Source organism: Peromyscus maniculatus, chromosome X, assembly GCF_049852395.1.
Source record: "Peromyscus maniculatus bairdii isolate BWxNUB_F1_BW_parent chromosome X, HU_Pman_BW_mat_3.1, whole genome shotgun sequence".
In the NCBI taxonomy this organism is placed as follows: Eukaryota; Metazoa; Chordata; class Mammalia; order Rodentia; family Cricetidae; genus Peromyscus; species Peromyscus maniculatus.
This window is the reverse complement of record NC_134875.1, coordinates 85,335,336-85,361,875: the sequence shown is the minus strand read 5'-3', so window position 1 is coordinate 85,361,875 and position 26,540 is coordinate 85,335,336. Positions and strand designations below refer to the sequence as shown.

The following is a 26,540-nucleotide window of genomic DNA, read 5'->3' as shown; positions in this document are numbered from 1 at the left end:
ATATAATAACATCATTTCTCCCTTTCCTCCCCCCAAACCTTCCCATATACCTCTCTGGCTCTGCTTCAAATCCATGACCTCTTTTTCATTATTTCTTGTTACATGCATATATGTATATGTATTCTTAAATATAACCTGCTCCGTTCATATAATGTCGCTTGTATGTATGTTTTCAGGGCTGGCCATTTGGCACTAGACAACTAATTGGTGTGCTCTTCCCTGGGGAAGGCCACCTCTCCCACCCCCAGCTCTCCTCAGCTGCCTGTGGTTCTTTGTGTAGGGTGGAAGCCTCCTGGGCTTTTCCCTGTTCACTTTGCCATGTGTATTGGTTTCGTCCCCCTCATGTTTAGACAGTCATGTTGAAGAGAATTTACGGGGATGGCTTCTGACTTTCCTAGGAGACACACAATCTCACAGCAAACTCCAGGATCCTCTGGCTCTTACAATCTTTCCTCCCCCTCTTCCACAATGTTCCCTGCGCCTTAGGTGTGGGAGTATTTTGTAGATGTATCCATTAGGAATGAGCTCCACAACTCTGCGTTGTGATTGGTTGTGGTTTTCTGTAGTGGTCTCCATCTGTTGCAAAGAGACGTTTCCTTGGTGAGAGGTCAAGACTACACTATCTATGGTGTAAGGATACGTATTTAGAATGCTGGTTTAGTAAAGTGGTGGTTGTGGATCCTCCTTCTCTAGCACTGAGTAGGTGGCACCAGTATCAGGCATCATTTCCCTCTTGTTGAGTTGGTCTTAAGTCCAATTAGGGAGATGCTGGTTACCACCAAGGTATGCATGCCACTGCTGCATCCTTAGAGTTATCCTGTTAGGTTTATCAACACATTTTAATTAAGGTCATATGTACCATATGCTTAGTATTTCCCTGGGTTTCAACAGCATGTATTCTGGGTCAAGAGTTGGGTAGTGAATAATAGGAGTCTATGTGTCACCAGTAAATAGATTAGGGCCACCAGGGAAGTCAAAGAAGATGGAAGAGAAAGCTCTTAGCTGTGTGACCATGGATGAGATACTTTTACCATCTTGGGGACCAGAAACTCTAACCTTCTTCATTGGTTCTAGCAGCATTTACTTGAGTAAAGTTTACCCTGTGCTATATGTTAGGGACACGGAGATGGGAGACAGTCTGGCCCTGCCCTTGTTCTGATGCCATGTGTTACCTTGAGACTCTCCTAAATTTCCTCCATATCCCCATGTAAAAGTGGAGAGGAGCAGAGACCTGATCAGTAAGAGCCACAGAGCTCTTGGAGTGGTGGGTCTTGTCTGTCATGGGCTCCCCAGGCCCCTTCATATCTGCTTTCCCTGGGAGAGCCAGGCTTTCCTCCCTTCCCTCTCTCCTCCCCTGAAAAATTCTCAATAGACACGGCCCTCTATGTGGCCAGGAAGCCCCAGGAAGCAGCTTGAGCCCAGCTTTCTCGGGAGGAAGAAAAGAAAGAACGGGCTTCTAGGTACATTTGACAATGAAAGTGACTTAACAGAAAGTGTCCTAAGCTCGCCTCTGAGGGGTCACATTAGTTAGTCAGATCAGCAGTGAGAGCTTGCATGCTCCCCTCGGTGGGCCAGACATCAGTATTCTCTCACACTTGTAGGACATTGGATCTCACTCTTGTTGGAGTTTTGCAGCCATGCTTTTAGTTACACTCAGCGGGAAGTTTTGGACTGCCTTCTGTATTCAAGGCCTTACGCAGGGGATGTTGATCTTTTTCAAATTCAAGTGTATGGACATTTTTGAGATTTTTCTAACTGTCTGTCTCTTCTGTTAGACTCAAAACTTATTGGAGTCAGACACTGCCTGTCTTCCTCCCCACTGACTTCTTTAGTACATCACAATGGTGACTTACAAACAATGTCATCCAACAGAGAGTGACAGGAAAACATTAATTCTGAGACAGGGATCTTGGAATGGCCTTTAATTTTGCAAAGACTGGTAAACAGAAGCATGACCCTTAACCAGGAACAAACAGATGGTCGACAGACATAAATTGAAAAGAATGATAATTGTAGGAAATAATTACCAACCGTGCACCAAGCCTTGTGCTGAGCACCTCATGATTATTCACTCATTTAATTCTCCAGATAACTCCGTGAAGCAGGCATTCTCATTGTCCCCATTTTACAGATGGGTAAACCAAGGCATGGGGAGTCACTAACTTATAAGTGTCAGGGCTCAGAGCTGAACTCCTATTGTCTTGCTCTGAAGTCTATGATTCTACCCACTCTACTGCCTTCCAAGATGCATTTTCAAAAGGGAATAGTCAGGGGCATGGAGTGTTGTGAAGCTATGGCTTCCAGCAATGTTCTTCCTGCTTTGCTATATGGTGTCCGGCTGCTGATCCAGGACCCCTGGGAAGAGAGGCACAAAGAGGAACTGGAGAGATGTAGATAGGCAGGCTGAAAAAGAGCTCTATTGGGCTGAGTGACTCTCAACTGAAGGAGCCGGATTGGCCACTGGAGCAAATGTGACCCCTAGTTACCTTTTCCGAAGCAGGTCCTAGCAGCAGGCTACTTTGCAGAGCTTCTAGATAAGGTGGACAAAGTCATTCTTTTCTCCTGAACTACTCAGAGGTCATCCAACAGCTAAAGCCACCCAAGGCTACTGTTGCCTCATCAAAATCAGTGGTCCATGGACAGAAAGGAAACAGTCTAATGTGCAACCTTCTGTGTGTAGGAAGTTGGGGCGGAGCAAACTGGAGGAAAGGTTCGGGCAAGCCTGACAAAAGCCTGCCGGTTAAGCAGCCCTGATGATAAGAGATTAGTGCAGAGCGTCTGACATTGGCTCCATCGCAGTGGCTTAGGGCTTCTGCTTGGGCTTCTGGCCACAGGGAAGCAGCCCTGAAACCATGGTCTTTCTCTCCAGACTAGATCTGCAGGAGGGCCTCCGAACACTCTCCGTTTTACAGTGGATTCCACTCTATGTCATTTTAGGTGAGTAAACGTCAAGGGCCAGAGAACAGATTCAGAAAGAGCCCAGGCCGCCCCACATGAGGAAGGCTCCAGTGCCAGCACCTGCTTGGGTCCCTCCACCCCGTCCAGGGCATTGACTGGCATGGAGGCCCAGAGGCCAGGGGAGAGCCTGCAGCTGAGGCGTTGTCCCCTACACTTTATCCAAAAAGAATCATACCGAAGAGTGGGGCCAGAGCGGTGGGTGCTTGAAAGGTTGGTGTTACTGGAAAGATCTAAGGTAATTTCCCTAGTATAAGGGTGTTGTAAAAGAATTCTGAAAAGTCCGAGGACTGGGTGCGTGACATTAGATCTTCAGGCAAAGCTAGCTCATGTTTGGTGGACTCAGTGATCAGTGTTGGGCTAATGGGCTCACAGAATCAAGCCAGAAGCCAAGGCATTCTGGGAGGTCATCTATAGAGGCAAGCAAATTATATGACCTGTTAGAGTAGAGGGGTTGTTTGTTTGTTTGTTTGTTTGTTTGTTTGTTTGTTTGTTTTCAAGACAAAGTTTCTCTGTGTAGCCCTGGCTGTCCTGGAACTCACTCTGTAATCCAGGCTGGCCTTGAACTCACAGAGATCTACCTGCCTCTGCCTCCCAAATAAGAGCAGAGGTTCTTAAGCAGCGGGTTGTAGAGTAAGAATTCAGGGGTAGCTTGGTGGGAAGAAATGTGGCTTTCCTGTCATTCGGCTCCTGTTGGGATGTAGCCATTCCTTCAGTGATGAATGTAGGCGATGAGCCTCAGACGTGATGGCAGCACCCGTGATGTTTGTCAGGCGCAGACATGGCAGAGATTTGCATTTCGTTCAAGTGATTGTTTGTTAAAGCCATCTCCAAACTTTGCTTGTGCTGATGATGACTTCAAAATTCCAGTAGTTATTAGAACTTCTGTTAAGGCTGGTTTCTTCATTCATAAAGCAAGAAACATATATGCTGCTGGATCACATTGTGAGTGATGTGACAGCTGTGGTCTAATATAGTGCCCTGCCTTTGTAATGTCGGGTATTTTATTGATGCACTTAAGAATATTATTCGAAGAAGGGTTTGTATACTTCATCAGCCTGTCAGAGGGGACCTATAGCCTCTAGAAGATGCAGACTTTCTAAGCTTCATTAAAATCAAATCCCGCTGAGCTCATCATTTGTTTAACGAGCTGTGTCAAGAAAAGGACGTTAAGCCTAGTGGGTTTCTTCTCAGCAGGTAAAAGGTCTTGCTGATCAAGCTGACTTGAAGCCCCTGAACCCACAGTTGAAGGCAACAGCTGACTCCTTCAAGTTGTCTTCTGACCTCCACACACACACAACATGGTACATGTGCCCCTACACTCGCGTGCATCCCACGTCACACACATACACAAATAATGATGATGGTGATAGTAAATAATAATAATAATAATAATAATAAGAGAGAAATACATTTTCAAGAAAAGGGAGTTAAAACCAGGCAGGACTAGTGCCTCAAACCTGTAATTCCATCACTCAGGAGGCCTGGGCAGAAGGATTACTGTGAGTTCAAGGCTAGCCTGAGCTACACAGTGACTAGAGTTCCAAGCCAATATGATCTATAAACTAAGACCCTTTCTCAGGAAGGAAGGGAGGGAGGGGAAGAGAGACAGACAGACAGGATAGAGGAAGGGAAGGAGGTACGGGGAGGGAGAAGGGAAACAGGAAGAAAGAAAAAAAGGTTATTTGGGGCAGCGCTTTTGTCTTTATTCATAGTTTCTTTCTGTTTTCCTCTGCATTTTATTTTAACTTTCTCAGAAAGCCCCCCTTGGATAAATTCTTCCCCTCCAGTAGAAAAATACGGGACAGAGGGAGGTCAAAAGAGATGTGGTGTTGGGTTTCGAGCCTGGACCTCAGAAAGGGTGAGGGAAAAGGCCTGAAAGAGCCCAGGAATGGGGAAGAGCGGAAGAGTGGGGAGATGCGTGTGTGTGCCTGGGGGACTTTCAGGCTTGACGGCACCTTGGTATGACGCTTGAACACGTGCTCATCTCGTCTGGCTACTCTGGACGGCTATTTTCAGTACAGTAATTTTGCTTTTCCTCCCAGAAAATAATTCTCAGGCTTTCTTTTTCTTTCTTCCTTTTTCCCTTTCAAAGGCCACTGTCTTCCAGCAGGACTAGAGTAGAGGGTCCGTCAGGCGATACCATATGTAAGAGCTCAAGAAGACAAGGGCAGCAGCCGCCTCCTCCCCGCTAAAGCTCACTGGCTCCCAGTCATCCTGGCAGAGTTGGAGGAGTGGAATGGGAATGCTAGAGACACATGATGGCACCATTGTGTCACCAGTGGAAACACAGAAGCATAAAGTGCATTTTTTTTTTTGGTCGGTGTTGTTAAAGTTTTGTTTTTTTTTTTTATTACGACAAATATAGAGAAAAGAGAATTCCTTGTTTTAAGTGGCAGTCAGTTGCATTAACTACTGTGTTACACAGTGTTCTACAACCATGTCCAAAATGTTTCATCTTCCTAAACGGAAACTCTGTACCCATCAAACCTTGACTTGCTAAGTTCCTCTCGCCCAGCTCTGGAAACCACCATTCTAATTTCTGTTCAGGTGAACTTTCCTATTCTAGACGATCATGCCATGGTCACTGTTATTTCACAAAACAAAGCCTTCAAGTTTATTCATACGATAGCATATGTCAGAATTTCCTTTTTAAATGAATAGCACTTTTATGGCTACACTAAATGTCATGTATTCATTCATCCATTAATGAGCATTTTTCCCTCTCGGCTATGAGGAAGAATGCTATTTTAAGTATAAGTGTATAACTTCTTTGAAACTGCTTTTGAATGTTTAGGATATACAAAAAAGAGGAATCTATGGACTGTATGGCAATTCTATTTGGTGATGCTTTGAGAAACTGCCAGTGGCTACACCGTTTTATTTTTCTCACAACCGTGCATAAGGGTTTGGATTTCTCTGCATCATCACCAATACTCTTAGCTTCTGGGTTTATTATCATCTTAACGGGTGTGGCATGAAACCTCACCATAGTCTTGATTTGCATTTTCCTAATGACTAATGATACTGAGCATATCTTCATGTGTTTCTTGACTTGTTTTAGACTGATTATCATTCCATTTGTATAACATTCTGTTTCTGTTCTTTAGCTGACTATGCTAAAAATTTCAAGAATCCTGGGTCCTGCAGATTACCAAAGCAATCTTGCAGTAGAGTAAAATGTCCACAGAGGTGCCAAATATATTCAAATCTGTTCATCAATAGTTATAGGGAAAATATTCATTATAAGACCTTGAGCTGCCTTTGCTGAGGCCGTAACAATGAGCTAATTATAGGCTCCTTGTTATCAACTACAGAAACAAACGTTTCAACCACGGCACACGTTTCAAATCACTGTACTGTAATGTGGACTATAGTAAGTGAAAGAGCCATGAGAAAGGAATGTGAGGGTGCCAGGTAAAGAAAATCTTACAACAGGCTGAGGAGGCTGAAGGGGAAGCAGCCTGGCACGGTGAGCAGCTGGTGAGCCCTGGGGAAGTACATCAGAGTGGGCTTACAGTTCAGTGCGGGACTTTGGAGTCCCAAGGGTGGCGCTGCTATAAGGCTTAGTATCATCGTCCCCTTCTCTGGGCTCACAGGCAATGTTCTTCACGGAAAAGTCTCCCTCCCTCCTCTTTCTCCCTTTCCTTTATTCGTTCTGAACCTGGTCGGTGCTTCTGTCTGAGTGATATTCAGAAGCATAGCCAATATAACATGCCAAGGGATGTTAGCTGGAGGAAATGGAGTTGACAGGGCAAAGAGAACAAACAGACAGAGGGACAAGTAGGATGGAGAAAGTGAGAAGAGACGACGAAAAGATGAGTTAGGGAACATGAAAGCTCTGACGGCCCTCTGAGGTCCAGCTTTCTTTCTGAGGTTTGCTTTCTCTCTCTGTGTCTCTTCTGTGTTGTGGAATATTAGTTTAAGATGTGTTGCGTTTGTTTATACTGTGGAATATTTAATGATGCAAAGATGTGTTGCATTCTTTTATGTTGCATTTGTTTAACTCTGTGAAGCTGTGTTACTGTGCCTGTCTAAAACACCTGATGGTCTAATAAAGAGCTGAACAGCCAATAGCAAGACAGGAGAAAGGATAGACAGAGCTGGCAGGCAGAGAGAATAAATAGAAAGAAGAGAAGAAGATGGGGAATGAAAGGAGGAAAGGAGGACTCCAGGGGCCAGCCACCCAGCTACACAGCAAACCATGGAGTAAGAAGGAAAAAAGGTATATAGAAAGGTAAAAGCTCAGAGACAAAAGATAGGTGGGATAATTTAAGAAAAGCTGGCTAGAAATAAGCCAAGCTAGGGCCAAACATTCATAAGAAAGAATAGGCCTCCATGTGTTTATTTGGGATCTGGGTGGTGGGCCCCCAAAGAGTAAAGAGCAAAGAGCCAGCGAGTTAAAAAAAAAAAAAAAAAAAAAAAAAAAAAAAAAAAACTATACTTCTGGGCTTGGACTTGCCATCTCTCAGAGCTATGAAAAGTAGTTCTGGCCTTCTAGTTTCTAGTCTCCACCCTCTCCAATCTATTCTGCATGCTCCCTCAAGTCTGTCTGTCTTTCTTCAGTCTTGAGTATTAAATCCAAGACCTAATGCTCCCACTGAAATAGATTCCCAATGCGTAGAACCTTTTTTAAAAAAAAAAACTGATCATATACCTTTCATGTTCAAAAATAACGGTATCCTATGGCTAGCTTGATGATGTACAAGTTTAGTACCTGGGCAGCCTTGACCATCTCCACTCTCTGGCTCTGACCCTGCATCAGCTCATCTCCCTGTGCAAAGCTTGTATTTCAAGCAATTTACTCACAGGGGTGGGGGCATACCCCTTAACTTCTGCCTAGTTCCTTGACTGGATCATAAATGCCCTTCCTAGACTGTCAATGCCTCTCCATAGGGAAAATACTTGACCCATATCTTCTCTGTAATTCGTTCTAGACTGTGCCACTTTGGAAGGCCTAAGGCACTTTTCAGGAATAAACTGGACAGCATCTCTCTCTCTCTCTTTTTTTTTTTTTTTTTTTTTTTTTTTTTTTTTGGTTTTTCGAGACAGGGTTTCTCTGTGTAGCTTTGCGCCTTTCCTGGGACTCACTTGGTAGCCCAGGCTGGCCTCGAACTCACAGAGATCCGCCTGGCTCTGCCTCCCGAGTGCTGGGATTAAAGGCGTGCGCCACCACTGCCTGGCAAGGACAGCATCTCTTAATCTTAAAAAATTAAACCCACAACATTATATTTTAGTTATAGAAGTTGAATTAACTTTCAAACAAGGAGCAGGGAAAACAAATTTTTCACTAAGGCATTCTGGAGAGCATTGAAGTTGAAAAGCATGGTATCCAAATCAATACATTTCAAAAGGTTGGGACCCATCTAGGCATGGTGGCTCAAGCCTGGAATCCTAGCACTGGGACAGTTGAACCATGAGTTTGAGTCTAGCCAGGGCTACATTTTGAGTTCCAGGCTTGTGAAGACTGTATAGCAATACCCTGTCTCAAAAGAAAGACACTTGTTAAAAAAAATCAGTAAGTTACTAAGGTATGTAGTATTTAACCAGAACCTACTACCCTTTATTCATTAAATCATAACATTCAAGGACTTTACTGGTTGCAGACCCCAGATTTCCCCCTCTATCCAACAAGCTCCATGAGAATAAGAACTGATTCTTTTCTTTTTCATAGGAGCAAACTTGACATTAAATATCAAATTATCTTCCTAGATTTCATCTTCCTCGATAGAAACCATTAGCTCCATGTTTCTGCCTTCCTTTAGTCATCCTTTTTGTGGGGGTACTTGCCGCCTTCTGGTTTTTGATTCTACAAAAAATAGGACATAGTCTTGGGTGTCAGACAGTTCAGCTCTGCCACTTACTTGCTATGAGATCCCATGCACGAAAGACTGCTGTTTTCTATGTGACCTCAAGCAGGTCAGAAGTCCCTCTACCATAGATACAGTACATCCTTCCTGGCGCTTGCGGCTGTTCTGCAAACCAACAAGGTGAGAACATACTCAATTCGTGTTCGTTTTCTTCCTTTTATTATAGAAACTGACATCATTTGGAGCTCCACTGTCCCATCTGTCTTTATTTTCTGTTGCTATAGCAAAATACCACAGTCTGAGCAACTCATACATAATAGTATTTTGCCTAGGGTACTGGAGAGTGGAACACCCAGTATCCAGGTGCCAGCATCGGGAAAGGGCTGTTTTGTGTCATCCCCTGGTAGAAATTAGAAGAATGAGAGAGTATGCGTGAAAGAGAGAAGCAAGAGAAAGCAAAACTCCTCTTTATCAGGAGCCTGCTCCAGAAATAACAGCAGTAATCTATCTTAAAGGCCCCATCTCTTAAAACCTGTACATCGGTCTAGTTTCCAACACATGAACTTTCAGTCATACCTCCAGACCAGAGTACAGCCTCTTGAGACTGTCAGCCTTGCCATTTGCTCCACAGAGACATGATGAGTGCTTCAAACACAGGCAACCGAGACTCGGATGTCACTGTACCTTCAAGAAGACTGATAATGGAGTCCTAGAAAACAACATATTTGATGCATTCCCGCAGGCCCAGACCAGATAGCCTTCACCATGCCCTAGCATTCCTACATCCAATAACTGCATTGGGCTGAAAAGTCTCAATCCCCATGGCATCTTTTTCCCTTTTTCTTTTTTCTTTTTTCTTTTCTTTTTTTTTTTTTTTAAATTTCAGACAGGGGCTCACTATAAAGCCCAGCTTCCCGCCGGGCGGTGGTGGCGCACGCCTTTAATCCCAGCACTCGGGAGGCAGAGCCAGGCGGATCTCTGTGAGTTCGAGGCCAGCCTGGGCTACCAAGTGAGTTCCAGGAAAGGCGCAAAGCTACACAGAGAAACCCTGTCTCGAAAAACCAAAAAAAAAAATAAAATAAAATAAAAAAAAAAAAAAAAAAGAAAAAAAGCCCAGCTTCCCAAGCCCTGGGATGACAGGCATGTGTCATCACATTCGACTTCCCTGGCAGTTTTCAAATTGGTTAGAGAACCCATAGCCTTGTTCGGATTTCCCTTCCCAGTCATATGAATCCCCTTCGCCCAACTCCCTGCCTCCAGGTTCTCCTGTTCCCGCGGTTATCCCAAACCCTCCCTGCAGTTATTGCGATCCTTACCCTTTCTCTGCTTCTTAGCTTTTCCTGACTTACACCCTTTAGCATCAGGACTCGTCTCTGCAGCTTTCTTCCCAGATCCAACTCATTCTATGGCCCCTTTATGCACTTCAGTGGGTTAGGACATTCCTCAAAGACCCAGGGCATTACTGTTTTCCAGGACTTCACTCAAGCTCTTCCTTGCTCATTTCCTCTGCCAACTGAAGCTCATCTTGGGAGGTATCCTCCCCATAAGAACTAGAGGTTCTGGGAGGCGGGAACTTTGTTTTCTGTGTCTATTGATAGGAGCTACACAGAGAAGTACTTCAAATAGCTCTTGTCCCATAGTGTCAGATACTTAGTAGAGACCCAACAAATGTATTCTCCTTTCTCTCGAGACTTGGATATGTGTCTTCTCTGAGCCTTCATTCAGTCATCTGTAAAGTGAGGTTCTAAGTTATTCAGTTATTATTACAGTAAGATAATAAGTCATTACCTCCCAAGGCAGTGAGAGGATTAAAGAAAAACGCACACTGGGGGCCAAATAGCACTGTTGCACAATCAACTGGTCAGCACTCCCCATTTCAGGCCGTGTTCATTTCCACTTCCACATTTAACCCTTTCACCTTTCTCTTCCTGTCCCTGACAATATCCTCCTGATCGTTAGCACAGAGATTTCCGAAGGGGTAGGCTCAGCCAATGCTTGTTCAGTGATTTTATTCACATCTACTCTGACAAGTAGTATTTATCATTGACTTAGTTTCAATTAAAAAAAATCTTAAAAAGCACAGAAATTTCTTTCGGATAATCTAACTCCGTTCTTGGATTTCTGAAAGCACTGAGCCAACCGCCAGCTCTCAGACTTTGGCCATTGCCCTGAAGCACCATGTTTCCGCCTAGAAGGGTTTGGGGCTAATACTGAGAACAGCCAGCCACTGTAGCCTGGCAAGCACACAAAGCTGTAGAGGGCATTTCCTTGTTGAGAATAAGGTCACAGGTGTTTCTCATCCTGTTAACTTTCACCTGCCACTCGGAGAATGTGGAAATCCAGGTGATGCTATACAACTCTATGTAGCAACAGTTTATCATGAGCCATTGCCCCATGCTTTGCGATGTTCTAATCGCCGTCTAATGGGGAGCGAGCCAGACAGATGTGGTACTAATTACACAAGCAAACACAATAAAACAGTAACAGAGGCACAAGTGTTATGTTGCAAGTGTGCAGAGAAGGAGACTTTTCATCCTGCCTGAGGAACCATCAAAGATATGCTATCAAAGAAGTATTTTTGAAGGTAAGCCTTGAAGAATGAAGGAAATTTGGTAAGCAGAAAGTTGGGGAGCAAGTAATCAAAATAAAAGAACAAAATGGCTGCATACATATGTGGTAAGTTGAAGGCTGAATGAGAAATGGATTGAGGTGGTTGGACACCTGATTCCTCTACTTCAACCTTCTGGCTCTTTCTGTGTGTACCATCTAATGCATTTGTGAAAGGAACATTTTCTGTAGTCTGAATAATTTGTTTTAACTGAAGTCTTTATAGCACTACCATGAATTCTCTTTTAGTCATTATATGTTCAAAAACAAAACCCCATTCATACACCATATCACCCGGTGTCCCTGCAAGTGGTGAGGGGACTAGAGTCTGAGAAATAATGAAAGCAGCATAGGAGTGTGAGACAGGGCTAGGAAATACTTGGGTCTAATCAGGAGAGAACTCAGGAAATACGCTGAGACTTGGTTTGCTCAGCAATGGGAAAGTATTGGTGGCTTTTGGAAAAGGCAGGCATCGAACTGTGCATTTCCGAAATGTTGAACAGCTTCCGAAAGCAGCTGCAGACAGACGGAAGGCTACAGTGGAGACCGGAAGGAATCAGCTCCCAGAGCATAGAAGTAGCAATGGAGATGGGGGGCGGGGGGGGGGGGAGGTGGAGGCGGGCATGAGTGGAAGAGATTTCTTCATTTAGGAAAAGGAAGAATGTCAAAGGTGGCCTCAAATTATTGAACACATGACATTTATCCTGAGGTCTGAAAAGTGATTAGGAGCTAGCCAGGCTGTTTAGCTAAGGAAATGGCAGGCTGGGAAAGAAGCCAGCATGCAGAGAAGCCCTGAAGTTCAGTATCAGGAATAGCTGAAGGGCTTAAAACAGTACAGTGGGAAAGCCAGGGACTGGATCACAAAGGGCCCTCTAGACCAAACCCAAGAGATGGGGCTTCTCTCATAATGGACACTTTCCTAACACATCTGTAAATCCTCCCCAGCGCTGCAATTAAAGGCATACACCACCATACTTAGGCCATTTATTCTCTTCACTTTCTACATTTATAGCTAAGTGAGAGCCAATAAGTACGCACAAAGTCACAGACATGCCTTTTTGACACATCCCCCTGCTCTGTGCTGCTCAGTGACAGAGTCCGATTTAAATTCACTGTACTGGCTGCACCCAGATCCAAGAGAAAGCAGGGAGTTGCCTTCAAAGACACTGGTGCTCACCTGGAGAGATAATGATGGCTTTGACCAGGGGGTAGCCTGGAAGTGGGGAGCAGAATCATCTGGACGATATTAGAACTGGCAGAAATCATTAACTGACTCAAGGGAAGCTATGGTTCTAACTCAGTGTAGACAGTTGTATTATATAGTCTCAAAAAGAAATCTAAAAAAAATCAATAAAACAAGTAAAACCCTTGGACAAGGGTTCCACAGATAAAGCATTGGCTGTACAGGCATGTAGATTGAAGTTCGGGTCCCCAGATTCCACATGAGAGCCAGGCAGATGTGTCAGCTGCCTGCCATCCCTGCACTCGGGAAGCAGAAACAGGAAACCCCTGGCATACACTGGCAAGCTTGACCAGATGTGGCTGGGTTCAGAAAGAAAGCCTACGAGCAATCAAGGAAGACAAGTGACGTCAACCTTGTGCATACACATGCACCCACACGTGTGTACCTACACATGTGTACACATGCATACACATGCATGCATATCACACACACCAAAAGAAAAAGCAAAACTGAAAAAAAATGACCTCTTGGCAAACTAGGACTAGAAAAGAACATTGTCAAATTAAAGAACCCCCGCCCCCAGCTACCATCACTACACTTGATGAAAGACAGAACACAATCTATCTCTAAGACTGGGGAGAAGCACCTTCAGTACTTGTATTAACACACTCAAAATTCTAGCAATGCGACCAGATAGTAAAAGGTTTGCAGATAGCATGATTACCCAGAAAGGAATTTATGGCCTCTTCATGTGCTTGTGTATTTTTGTTTCTGTTTTTTCTTCTTTTATTTGTTTTTTAGGCATTCAGCAGGCTGAAGTAGGAAGATTGCTAGGTCAAAGCCAGTCTGGACTGACTGTACAATGAGGTCCCATTTGAGGGGGCTGGGGGGAGGGAAGGAAAGAAGGGAGGAAGGGGAGAAGGGAGGGGGGTCAAAATAAAAAGCAACTGAAAATAGATATTTAAAAGTCAGTGCCATTAAATACTTCCTCAAATCAAATACTTATAAATCCAACAAAAAGTTTATGTAGCTAAGCACCTACCTAAAGAAAAAATAAAGATCTCAAATAACAGGAAATTTAAGTTTCTACCTCAAGGGAATTGGAAGCAGAAGAAGCCAGGTTCACTGACGATAACACAAAGAAGAAAGAACAGAGATCAGTGCATAAATAAATGAAATGAAAATATCAACAAAAGCAAAAGTTAGTCTCTTGAAGATAAAAATAAAATTAGCAAAGGGTTAGCTGATGAACCAACAAAGAAGGGAATATTAAATGAAATTTAAAAATTAAAGAGACATTATAGCTACCACCAGAGAAAGAGTGGGCATCTCAAGAGACTGCTATGAAAAGTATCATACAAACAACAGATTGTATAACCTAAACAAAGTGGACAGATCTCTAGACATACACAGCCTAGCAAGTATGAACCACAGAAAAACAAATAAAACTATAGCAATCAGAAAATGTGCATATACTAATAAAGAGTCAGTGATCAAAAACCTCTCTCCAAATCAAAGGCCAGAACCAGAGGACACTGTCTCTGAATTCTACCGAACACTCGAAGAAGAGTTATCAACATTTCTTAAACTTCCCAAAAAGCTACAGAGGAGAAGGCGTCCAACTACTTTACAAAGTCACCATCACTGCTAGAGTACTACAAGGGAAAGAGAAGCCCGTATCGCTGGTGAGCACAGAAGCAGGAGTCCTCAGCCACACACTGGCGACCAAAGCCAATAGTCTGTCAACACTATCCACCATTTACACTGTGAATATGTACTACTTCAACATGTTAAAGTCAGTAAATGCTGGTCACAACCTTAACACGAAGAAAAATTAAAATCACACAATTGTCTCAGTAAATACAGAAACCAGAAGGTGACAAAATTCAATTTTTATTCAAGGTAAAATTTCTCACCAAATTGGATAGAGAAGGAATGTATCTCAGCAAAGTGAAGGCCACATATAAAAAGTCCACAGCTGCAATCATACTCAGTGTACAATGAGAAGATGATTCTTTTCCAACACTTATCCTTTCTATTCAATAGAATACTAGAATTCTTAGCTAGGGCAATTTGGGAAGGAAAAGATATAAAGGACATCAAAACTGAAAAGGAAGTGAAATTGTCTGTTAGTAGATGACATGAACTTATCTGGAGAAGACTAAAATTCCCAACAAAACCGGGTTGGAAATAAGAGGTAATGTGAAGCCTCCCGGGAAATGGGTATACCATTGCAGTTGGCCAGGGCCTGCTTGCCTGTCTCCTCCAAACCAGAGAGGTTAACCCAGAGCCCAGATGTGCCCTCAGACAGCTGACTGGGTTGGCCTCTTGACACTCCTACATCCTCAGTGACCTGCACCTGGGTTCTGCGCCCGATATCTGGGTGCCGCAGGACAGCGACTGCCGGCTCACACCATTTTGGGGTGGTAGCAGTTGCTGCTTGCACCTAACTTTCTGCCTGTGAGGACTTTGCAAGCCAGGCCCTATGGATCCTGGTTTGGCTGAGACGGGGAACTACCAGTGGTCGTGCCCATCAAAGGCCACCAAAAGTTGCCTGTCAAAAGAAATTGGGTCGATACCACTACAGTTCTACAAAGTGGGAAGACTGGAAAATGTGGCCTGGAGCTGCATTTTTTTTTTTTTTTTTTTTTTTTTTTTTTTGGTTTTTCAAGACAGGGTTTCTCTGCGTAGCTTTGCGCCTTTCCTGGAGCTCACTTGGTAGCCCAGGCTGGCCTCGAACTCACAGAGATCCGCCTGGCTCTGCCTCCCGAGTGCTGGGATTAAAGGCGTGCGCCACCACCGCCCGGCCTGGAGCTGCTTTTTGCGCAGACTTGATTTGGGTCATATGTTGGAATGGGCTGAAAGGTGGCTGTAAATCACATTTTTAACGGCAGGATGGGTGCTCTAACTCTTAGGAGGAGATGAGGCACCCTTAGAAGATTCAGACATTCAGCCTGGGGACATAGTTTAGTGGTAGAATGCTTGTATAGCATACATGAGGTCCTAGCTTCAATCCCTAGTAGACATGAAGGAAATAGAATTCAGAGTTGTAGAAAATCTTCATTTGGTTTTTTGTTTGTTTGTGTTTGGCTGATCTGGAACTCACTATGTAGATCAGGCTGGCCTCAAACTCACAGAGATCCTCTTACCTCTGCCTCATGAGTGCTGGGATTAAAGGTAAATGATATCACCCCGACCACAAAAGCTTTTGTCTACTGAAAAATAATGACAGAAGAAATCATAAAGGTAAGAAATTTCATAGAATAGTGATGTACAATCACTGTCTTTTTATTATTAATTTTATTACACTTTAATTTAGTTTCACGAGTGTGTAGATAAGCATGTGCCACAGTGCACATGTGCAAAAAACAACTTGGAACAGCCCATAGATCTAAAGGTAAAACAGAAATTTTTCCATTTTTCAGTAGGAAACATGGGAGAGCTGGGCCTGGTGATATAGGCCTATAATCCCACCCATTCTGGAAGCTGAGGCAGGAGAACCACAAGTTCAAAGCTTGCCTGGGCTACAGAATGAGTTTCAGGCTAGCCTGGGCAACTTAAAAGAGGTTTCATTTTAAAATGAAAACAAACAGAACCAGGACTATACCTCAGTGGTAGAGAACTCCCAAAAGTTGTCCCCCACAGATACAACACACACACACACACACACACACACACACACACACACACACACACACACACACACACACTATCCAGCATCACTTCCTTAGATATCCTTATGTCCTGGAACTTCTTGTTCCATGATCTTTAGCTCTCTCTCTCTCTCTCTCTCTCTCTCTCTCTCTCTCTCTCTCTCTCTCTCTCTCTCTCTCTCTCCTTTTGAGAGAGAGTCTCACATAGCCCAAGCTCATGCGGTATCCAAAGATGTCCTTAAAGTCTTGGTCCTCCTGCCTCTACCTCCCAGTTGCCAAGATCATTAGTATCCACTACCACACCAGCTCTTCTACCTCTTGAAATCCCACATTTGTGGTCAGAAGATGGTGGTGACATGCAGGGATGGTCTGCCAGAGTCTACGAGAAGACTGGAGACTGGAGACAGCTAAAGAATAGCCATCAGAAGAGGTGGGTGGTGCCCGGGTAGTTCCAGCTTAAACAGTAAAGTGAAACAGGGAACTTCACAAGGCAGTGGAGGAAGTTTAGAGTCTATCACAGGGGTTGGCATGATCTGGGGAGCTCCCCATTCCCTGTGAGTAGGAGCCCTGACAGCAGACTGCTGTGGAAGTCAGAGAGGCTTAGAAAATCTGTACCTCGTAGACATCTTGAAGGGCTGGGGCAAGGCCACAGCAGCAGCGTCACAGCAGCACTAGCTGAAGAAAAGCATCAGAATACCCTCTCCTCTTCATACTGGCTCCTCAGCACTGGATTGACTAGCCCCAAGGCACCGTCTCAAAAACACTCCTGCTGTGTTAGTGTCTTTGCTTGTTTGTCTGTTTGGGACAGGGTCTCACTCTGTAGCTCTGGCTATCTTTGAACTCACTCTATAGACCCGGCTGGCCTCAAACTCACAGATATCTGCCTGCCTCTACTTGGCTTATGTTGATGTCTTGACAACATAAGGGTCTCTGTAAGCTGCACTCTGGAGCAAGTGTCCCAAGACTTTATGCTGATTGAAAGTGGAACCCATTGCTGAGGATGTAGTTCAGTGGTAGAGCACTTGTCTGGTATGAACAAAGCCCTGGGTTCTGTCCCAGGAGAAATAAATAATTCAATAAATTGTTTTGTTTGTTTGTTTTATTTCATAAATAAATATTTACTTAATAAAAATGGTCATTTCTGCTTTAAGACATAGCATGTTTGCATTTTGTAGTCTGCCATGTCTCTTTGCTAACAGAGTCACATTTTCCCTCTTCTGAACATTTTGCGACCCTTTGAAGGGGACAAAATAAAAACAGTGAAGCAGTTTCTAATCTACACTTTCTTCTCAGCATCCGACTGTCTGGACACCGCAGGTAGGCCTCGACCTTCAGAATGTATGGTTTTACCAGTTCAACAAAGTAAGGAAAATCAAACTTTTATAAGGAACTTTCTGAACTGCCAGGGTGAGGATAATCAGCCACCAGCCCAGTGCGCTTCTCTTCCCTTTTGCCAAGCAGTTCTACCCTTTGGCTCCAGTCAAAGACCTCCTCTGAGAGTTTCGTGGTTTCTGCTGCTTCCTTGGACAAGATCTCAGACTTCAGGAGGACCCATATCTAAGGACCCAGACAGCAGCCTGAGCCAGAACAAGGAATAGGCAATGGCTGGGGGGAAAACAGTCCCCATAGCATCCTTGCCTGCTCTCTTACTGTAGAGCTTGTGAGAGGTGTACCAAGCCTTGAGAGAAACTGAAGGACATGTATCGGTTGTGTCTCCTCAGGAGCTATTCCCATCTTGGGTATACCCTATGTCCTGCTGTTCAGTAGCTTATGGCCCTTATCTGTGCTCTCCTTAGCCTGGCTTCTCTATGACTGGAACACCCACAGTCGAGGTAAGAGATGTGAGCAGAATTGTGGTCCTTTCTGTGCTAAGGTTGGAGTCACAGGGACAGGGAAAAGAGAGGTGGATGGAGCGGTGAGAAGAGGAGAAAAAAGTCTGGCTGCCCATGAAGCTTTAAGAGACTAAAAGGGAGGCTGCTTCTGTATCTTGAGGAGCATAGGCTGAACTCTTCACCTCTGGGAGGGGTAGAGGGACTGGCAATAGCCCGCTGGCTTGTCTCTTTTTTCTCTGTCCCCAGATGGTAGGCGTTCAGCTTGGGTACGAAACTGGACCCTCTGGAAGTATTTCCAAAGCTACTTCCCAGTAAAGGTAACCACCTTTCCTCCGGATGCCCACCTTTCCTCTGGATGCCCACCTTTCCTCTGGATGCCCACCTTTCCTCCAGATGCCAACATTTCCTCCGGATGCCCATATTTCCTCCGGATGCCCATCTTTCCTCCAGATGCCCATCTTTCCTCCGGATGCCCATCTTTCCTCCGGATTCCCATCTTTCCTCCAGATGCCCATCTTTCCTCCAGATGCCCACCTTTCCTCCGGATGCCCACCTTTCCTCCGGATGCCCATCTTTCCTCCAGATGCCCACCTTTCCTCCGGATGCCCATATTTCCTCCGGATGCCCATCTTTCCTCCAGATGCCCATCTTTCCTCCAGATGCCCACCTTTCCTCCGGATGCCCACCTTTCCTCCGGATGCCCATCTTTCCTCCAGATGCCCACCTTTCCTCCGGATGCCCATCTTTCCTCCGGATGCCCATCTTTCCTCCAGATGCCCATCTTTCCTCCAGATGCCCATCTTTCCTCCGGATGCCCACCTTTCCTCCGGATGCCCATCTTTCCTCCAGATGCCCACCTTTCCTCCGGATGCTCATCTTTCCTCCGGATGCCCATTTTTCCTCCCGATGCCCACCTTTCCTCCGGATGTCTTGCTCCTTGTTGCTTGAACTCCCACTCCCTATTGAGATCCAGGTTTTCAACGGCTCTGATGGCCAGCAGTGAAGGGGAAGGCCTAGCAGCATAATGTAGAAAATAAACCCAAAATAGATGTGCAGGTGGGGAGACAGGAACAATACCTCCCCACAGTGTCAAACCCAAGCCAGCGTCTCTTAGCACCAGGATCCCCAGGGGATCTATATGACAATAACATCCTAGCGAGCAAGGAGTTAAGGCTGTTGGCTTGGCTCTGAAGTTTTCACATCCTTTCTTCCTTCTGCTTGATCAGTCTCTCTATCTTCCTTTAACAGCTGGTGAAGACCCATGACCTTTCTCCCAAGCACAACTACATCGTTGTCAACCACCCCCATGGCGTTTTCTCTTTTGGTGCCTTCATCAACTTTGCTACTGAGGCCACTGGCTTTTCCAGGATTTTCCCATCTATCACTCCCTTTTTAGCAACCTTGGAAGGGATCTTCTGGATCCCTATTGTGCGAGAGTATGTAATGTCCATGGGTGAGTATAGGAAATCATCCCATTCTGAAATCCAACTCAAGATGCTACCCCAATATGCTCCAACAGTCACTCTGTGATAGAAGACTTGACTGATTTTTTTAAAGAGTCCAGCCAGTATCAGGAGTATGTGTCTCAGCATCAGTTTCTGTACAAAGTCTGAGAGGCAGTCTGATTGGGCAGCAGGGGAAGTTATAGACATTCACAAGTTGCCAGGACTCCTTACAAAGGGTAATCAGAAGGCTAAGTGCAGAATCAAGCCCAAATGGAAAGCAGAGAGTAAAAGCCATATATTAAACATGAATACAGGGGGAAATATGCCAGATTCTTCTCTGAGATGACAACTGGCTTATTTCAGCTCTCATGTCAAGGAACCTTAAAGGTATTATAAAGTCTCTCATACCAGCTAGTACATACAATCTTGGTCCATGTCCTGCATCTCCTGGGAATCCCTCAATCCTTGCTTATGCCAAAGGATAAAGGACAATTATCCATCAGAATTCAGGACAACTTTCCAGTGCCACAAACCAGGGTACTATGACAGGTTCCCTTCTCTCTGGATGAATATCTTTCTGGACATCAGAAAACAACTGAGGGCAAACTAAAGGTAAGCTACATTTATCTTGAGGGGAATCCCAGAAGATGTTTCAGCTTTCCTCTTAGGTTAGTATGGCCATGTAGCAAGCGTTTCTCTCAATGGCTAGACCTTGGATGCAAATTCTGCCATCCCAGTAGAGAACAGAAGATGAATTCAATGCAAAAATGGGATTTCAAAGTGTTGAACATCTGCAGCTTTTGTCAAACAACAGGATGCCATCCACATTCCATTGTTCATCTACATTTCAATTTGGCTTGGTCTGCCTGCTCACCCAAAATCCTACTTAATGGATCCTTTTGGCAGCTTGCTCTTAGGAAGGAAGCACACTGGTGGTGGCTAGCCTGATCACCTCCAGAAGAAATGCCTCTGGAGGGTTTCTGGAGTGGTCATCCTGGACAGAGGGAAAGATAGCTCTACAGTCTGTGGGTAGAAATGGAACGGGTTCATCCGGAAGACAGGAGACCATGAGTGGGAGCAAGTGGAGAAAATCAGGATAGCCCTTACTGGAGAGTCCTACCAAGGCAAGCAAGCAGCTGCCACTAAAGATACCTTCTCAGGCTAGGGTAAACCCAAGACATGAAGACCAAAGGCAGAAGGTGGTAACTGTCTACAGCAGGAAGAACCTGGGAGAAGCCTTCTTCCACACTTAGACACCAAGTTCACTCCATCCACTTGACTCTTTGCTTTCACAGGTATATGTCCGGTGAGTGAGTTGGCCCTGAAGCACAAGCTGATGCAGAGAGGCTCAGGCAATGCTGTGATCATTGTGGTGGGTGGAGCTTCTGAAGCCCTCTTGTGCCGCCCAGGAGTCTCCACAATCTACCTCAAAAATCATAAAGGTTTTGTGAAGCTAGCACTGAAGACAGGGTGGGTCCCTAGGTTCAAGGACTCTCTTGTCATGGTGCCTTAGGCCCTCTGTAACTATCTACAATGACACCCTCTCTGGGAAACCTGCTAGATACCCCTATTTTCCTCTGATTACTTCCGTTTACCCTTCGCATTATGCCTTGGGGGTATCTGGACCTCCAGACATTTGGTGGTTAGATCTTGAAGTCGGGGAAAGAAGAGCAGAAAAAGGTCCATTAGTCTGGGGCTCTAGGAGAGAGTGGCTTTGTTCTGTATTAACTCATTCACTGGGAGGCCCTGAGAACCACCCAAGGGCAGTGAAGGTACTGGCTGGGTATTCAGGGGATGGATGCTCAGAGGATGCCCCCAGAGAGTGTTTTCAGCAACTGTCAGATACCTACTGTGTGTCAGGCTTAGTATGGGACATTGAAATACAGGAATAAACAATACCAGGTGCTTGTGGACTCACAGTCTAATGTAGATGACAAATACATGCACATATCATAACATATGTAGACTCCAGCTACTTGCCATCTCAACTACCATTCCCATGGTCTAAGCACTCATTATCTCTCTGCTGGACCATTTCAATACTTGGAACTGCTCTTTCTGTTTCTGTTCCTGCTTCCCTTGCCTCAAAGATTCTATTCCCAGTTGTAGCTAGAATGATCCTGGTAACCATGAGTCAAGTTATATCATATCTCCAAGCTCCAATGTCACATTGTCCAATGTCCAAGCTCCATGTCACACAGAGCAGAAGATCTTGAAGAAACTGGTCTTGAGCCACTGCCCTGACTTCATTGCTCACTTTTCTCCCCATTGCCTGCTCCTTCGCTGCTAGGAAACACCAGGAGTATGGAGATTTTTTCCTCATCCCTTGTGTTCACTGATGGATCCCCATGACCTAAAACAGTGCTGGCACATAAAAAAAGAACTCAATGGAAATGTGTTGAGTAAATGACGGATGATAAGGGAGACATATACAAATTTCCCTGGGGGCACCAATTTATAGAAAGACCTTGGCCCCGACTGGAGGCTTCATCGGAGAGTGACATCTGAACTGTGCTAAAGTTAAAATGAGAGTAAGAGTTGCCAATCAGACAAAAATGGGAAAAGAGCCAGACATTGTGGCTCTTGCCTGTAATCCCCCTTACTCTAAAATCTGGAAAAGGAAGACTACAAGTTCAAAACCAGCCTGGAGAAGTTGACAATATCCTGTCTCCAGCTTTAAAAAAAAAAAATTATAGGTCTGGGGTTCCTTCTAGTGATAATGTGCAAGGTTGAATCTCCAGCACCTCAAAAACAACACAGTAAACAACTGAACAAAAGTGAAAACTCAGGCATTCGATGAGGAACTAGATGATATATACAGCACTACCCTAGACCAGACCCCAGGGATTCAATGAGAACCGTCAGGATTTTCACTTCTGATTGGTCAGGAGAGGACTGTGAGGCAGGGCAGGGCACGGAGTGGGGGAAGTAGGATAAGGGGGGCACTAGCTGACAGATAACAAATCCACAGTGGAAATCAGGGGTGATCAATGATTTCTTTAAGGAGATATGCTTAGAAGAGAGCGATGAAAGGCAGAATGGCATTTGCTCCATAAAGAGAATCGTAGAGGGAGTAGAACACACGGACGAAGTGAGAGAACACTTGGCACACTTACTATGGCTAAGTAGTGAGGAACCTGGCCACACAGGAAGGGCCAGGACACTGAGCTTGTGCTAAGCAGTGACGGCTACAGTGAGGCACTCTGGGAGAGCTTCCAAGAGAGGAGTGTCATGCATGCTTGTGCAGTTTGGGGAGCTCATGCTGGATGCTAAATGAAGGTGCTAAGTCTCCTGAGCTAAGGTCCAGCAGCCGCACTGAAGTTCCACCGGAGGAAGTGGTATGGAAGGAATGAAACACGACACGAGGCTGGGGGTGTCCGGGTGCCTGAAATCTTGTCCTATTGTTTGGAGGTTGGGGCTGTTTCCCACCTCAGAGAGTGTTGCTGGGGGGAGATTTTGCCTCAATGAAGATCTAATTCTGCTGTCCCTCTCTTTGCAGGGCATACATTGTCCCTTCTTACACCTTTGGTGAGAATGAGGTTTACAACCAAGAGACCTTCCCTGAAGGCACATGGCTAAGGTTCTTCCAAAAAAACTTCCAGAAAATTGGCAAAAAAATCCTAGGCATAAATTTCTGTACTTTCCATGGCAGGGGCTTCACTCGGGGATCCTGGGGCTTTTTGCCTTTCAATCATCCAATTACCACCGTTGGTGAGCTTTCTACTTTTTCTAGGCCACTCAAGTTCTTGGTCTACCACCGCAAGTCATCCACCAATCCCCAGGCAATCTGGCTCACAACCAGAGTACCCTAAGGGTATGGCAATAGGTCCGGCTGAAAGCAGGGTAGGAAGGACAACCAAACAGCTAACACTTGGGGCCATCACAGGGGGGACAGAGCTCACCTGCTGTCAGAGAAACATCATTATTCAAGTACATTCATTCAACTCTTTCCTGTGCTTGCATTCATTCTCTGGAGCATGGGTGAAACGCAAGTGACCAGAGAACGAGATCCAGAACAACAAGGGGAAAGAGTGAAGAGAGGGGAACAGCCCCAGAGACTTGTGGGAATGTGCTCCCCAACTGAGGTGTGGGTAGTGTCCTTGGAGTAGCGACTCTGATACTTGTCTCTTCTCCTCCATAGTTGGTGAACCCCTGACAGTCCCCAAGATCCATGATCCTGACAAGGAGACAGTGGCAAAGTACATGGAACTTTACATCAGTGCCCTGCGCAAGCTGTTTGACCAACACAAAGCTGAATATGGCTTCTCGGAGACCCAGGAGCTGACAATTATATAACACAAGTCAGAATCTCTGTACTGCTGTGGGATATCATTTTCTATGCTGTGAATATGTGTTGCTCTGATTGGCTGATAAATAAAACGCTGATTGGCCAGTAGCCAGGCAGGAAGTATAGGTGGGGCAAGTAGACAAGGAGAGGCTGGGAAGAGGAAGGCTGAGTCAGGAATCACCAGCCAGACACAGAGGGAGCAAGATGTGAAGGCAGAACTGAGAAAAGGTACCAAGCCACGTGGCTAAACATAGATAAGAATCATGGGTTAATTTAAGTGTAAGAGCTGTCAGTAATAAGCCTGAGCTAATGGCTGAGCAGTTATAATTAATATAAACTTCTGTGTGGTAATTTGGGAAGTGGCTTCTGGGTATTTGGGAGTTGTTGGTGGAACAGAAACTTCCACCAAAAAAAGTGAGAAATAAACGCATTGGCACAGGAGACAACTTTCTGAACAGAACACCAATAGCACAGGCACTAAGATCAACAATAAATGGGACCTCATGAAATTTAAAAGTTTCTGTAAGGCAAAAGACACCATTAATAAGACAAAACAACAGCCTACAAAATGGGGAAAGATCTTCACCAACCCCACATCTGATAGAGGACTGATGTCCAAAATATATAAGGAACTCAAGAAACTAGGTATTAGGCTGGAGAGATGGCTCAGTGGTTAAGAGCATTGACTGCTCTTCCAGAGGACCCAGGTTCAATTCCCAGCACCCACATGGCAGCTCACAACTGTCTGTAATTCCAGTTCCAGGGGACCGGACACCAATGGCAAAACACCAATGCACATAAATAAATTTAAAAAAAGGAAACTAGGTATCAACAAACCAAATAATCCAACTAAAAAATGGGGTACAGATCTAAATAAACAGTTCTCAAAAAAAATATCAAACAGCAGAGAAACACTAAAGCAGATATTCAACATCCTTAATCATCAGATAAATGCAAATCAAAACAACTCTGAGATACCATCTTACACCTATCAGAATGGCTAAGATCAAAAACACAAATAACTGCTCATATTGTCAAGGATGTGGAGCAAGTGGAGCAAGGGGAACCCTCCTCCATTGCTGGTGGGATTGCAAACTTGTACAGCCATTTTGAAAGTCAGTGTTGCGATTTCACTGAAAACTGGGAATCAACCTATCACAAGACCCAGCTATGTAGCTCTTGGACATATACCCAAAGGATGCTCAATCATACCACAAGGACACATGCTCAACTATGTTCATAGCACCTTTATTTGTAATATTTAGAACCTGGAAACAACCTAGATGTCCTTCAACTGAGGAATAGATAAAGAAAATGTGGTGCATTTACACAATGTAGTACTACTCAGCTGTTAAAAAAAACAAGGACACCAGGATATTTGAAAGCAAATGGATGGAACTAGAAAAAAATCATCCTGAGTGAGGTAACCCAGACCCAGAAAGACAACGTGGTATGTACTCACTCGTAAGTGGTTTTTATTTGTAAAATAAAGGATAACCATGCTACAATTCACAGACCCAGAGAGACTAAGTAACGAGGAGGGTTCACGGGGGGGGGGGGGGGGGGGCGACACCTGGATATCGATATCCCTGGGAAAGGGAAATAGAAGAGATTTTATAAGTTGACTGAAGGCAGATGGGGATAGGAATATGAGTGATCAGGTTGGAATGGGGTGGGGAGGGAGAATACTGAAAGAGAATACTGAAAAGGGAGGTCATTTTGGGATTAGGTAAAAATCTGGTGCAAGGGAATCTCCCAGGAATCTACACAGATGACCCAAGCTAAGACTTCTAGCAATAACCGATAAGTAGCATTTTCTTGATTAATGGTTGATGTGGGAGGGCCCAGTTCACTGTAGGTGGTGCCATTCCTGGGCTGGTGGTCCTGGGTGCTATCAGAAAGCAGGCTCAGCAATCCATGGTGAATTTTAGTTTAAAAGTTCTAAAGCTGGGCTGGAGAGATGGCTCAAAGGTTAAGAGCACTAGCTGTTCTTCCAGAGGTCCTGAGTTCAATTCCCAACAACCACATGGTGGCTCACAACCATCTGTAATGAGATCTGGTGCCCTCTTCTGGCCTGAAGGGACACATGCAAGCAGAACACTGTATACATAAATAAATAAATAAATAAATCTTAAAAAAAAAAAGTTCTAAAGTTTCAGCCTATTTTTTTCTCCATTAAAAATGTTTGGCATTCCGGGCGCGGTGGCGCACGCCTTTAATCCCAGCACTGGGAGGCAGAGGCAGGCTGATCTCTGTGAGTTCGAGGCCAGCCTGGTCTCCAAAGTGAGTTTTATTCTTAATACCCTAAAGTGAGCTTTATTCTTAATACCCTAAATCTGGAAACATCCAAGATGTCCTTCATCAGGTGACTAGGTCAATAAACTATGGTATATCAATGGAACTGTGCTCAGCAATAAAAAGGATCAAGCTATTGGTACATTCAACAATTTGGATAAATCCCAGAGCACTGTGCTGAAGGGGGGTGGGGGGAGCCAGTCCCACAAGGTTACATACTATGTGACTTCATTTACAACATTCTCGAAATAATAAAATAATAGGGATGGAGACAAGAATTTTGGTTGCCAGGGTTTAAGAATGAGGAAGGAAATTGGTGACTGTGATTACTAAAGGTCAAAACAGGAAACCAATCCTGGTGATGCAGTCCTGCAATTCTAGCTACTCAGCAAGCTGAGGCAAGAGAATGTCAAGTTCAAAGCCAATCGGGCAATTTAGTGAGACCCTGTCTCAAGATAAAAAGTACAAAAGA

The 26,540-nt window shown here is 44.7% G+C and overlaps 1 protein-coding gene across 2 annotated transcripts; it reads left to right on the top strand.

Annotated features, from left to right (window-relative positions):
* Positions 1–2,721: 2,721 nt before the first annotated feature.
* On the top strand, positions 2,722–24,105 carry Dgat2l6 (diacylglycerol O-acyltransferase 2 like 6). Of its 2 annotated transcripts, XM_006981157.3 has the most exons (7): positions 2,722–2,937; positions 17,930–18,040; positions 18,287–18,357; positions 19,289–19,493; positions 20,781–20,955; positions 22,985–23,196; positions 23,627–24,105. In XM_006981157.3, the coding sequence occupies exons 1-7, from the start codon at positions 2,853–2,855 to the stop codon at positions 23,779–23,781; spliced, it is 1,014 nt and encodes a 337-aa protein (XP_006981219.2). In that variant the 5' UTR covers positions 2,722–2,852; the 3' UTR covers positions 23,782–24,105. The 2 variants fall into 2 exon arrangements, with proteins under 2 accessions (XP_006981219.2, XP_076419013.1); XM_076562898.1 differs by lacking the exon at positions 17,930–18,040.
* The last annotated feature ends 2,435 nt before the right edge of the window (positions 24,106–26,540 follow it).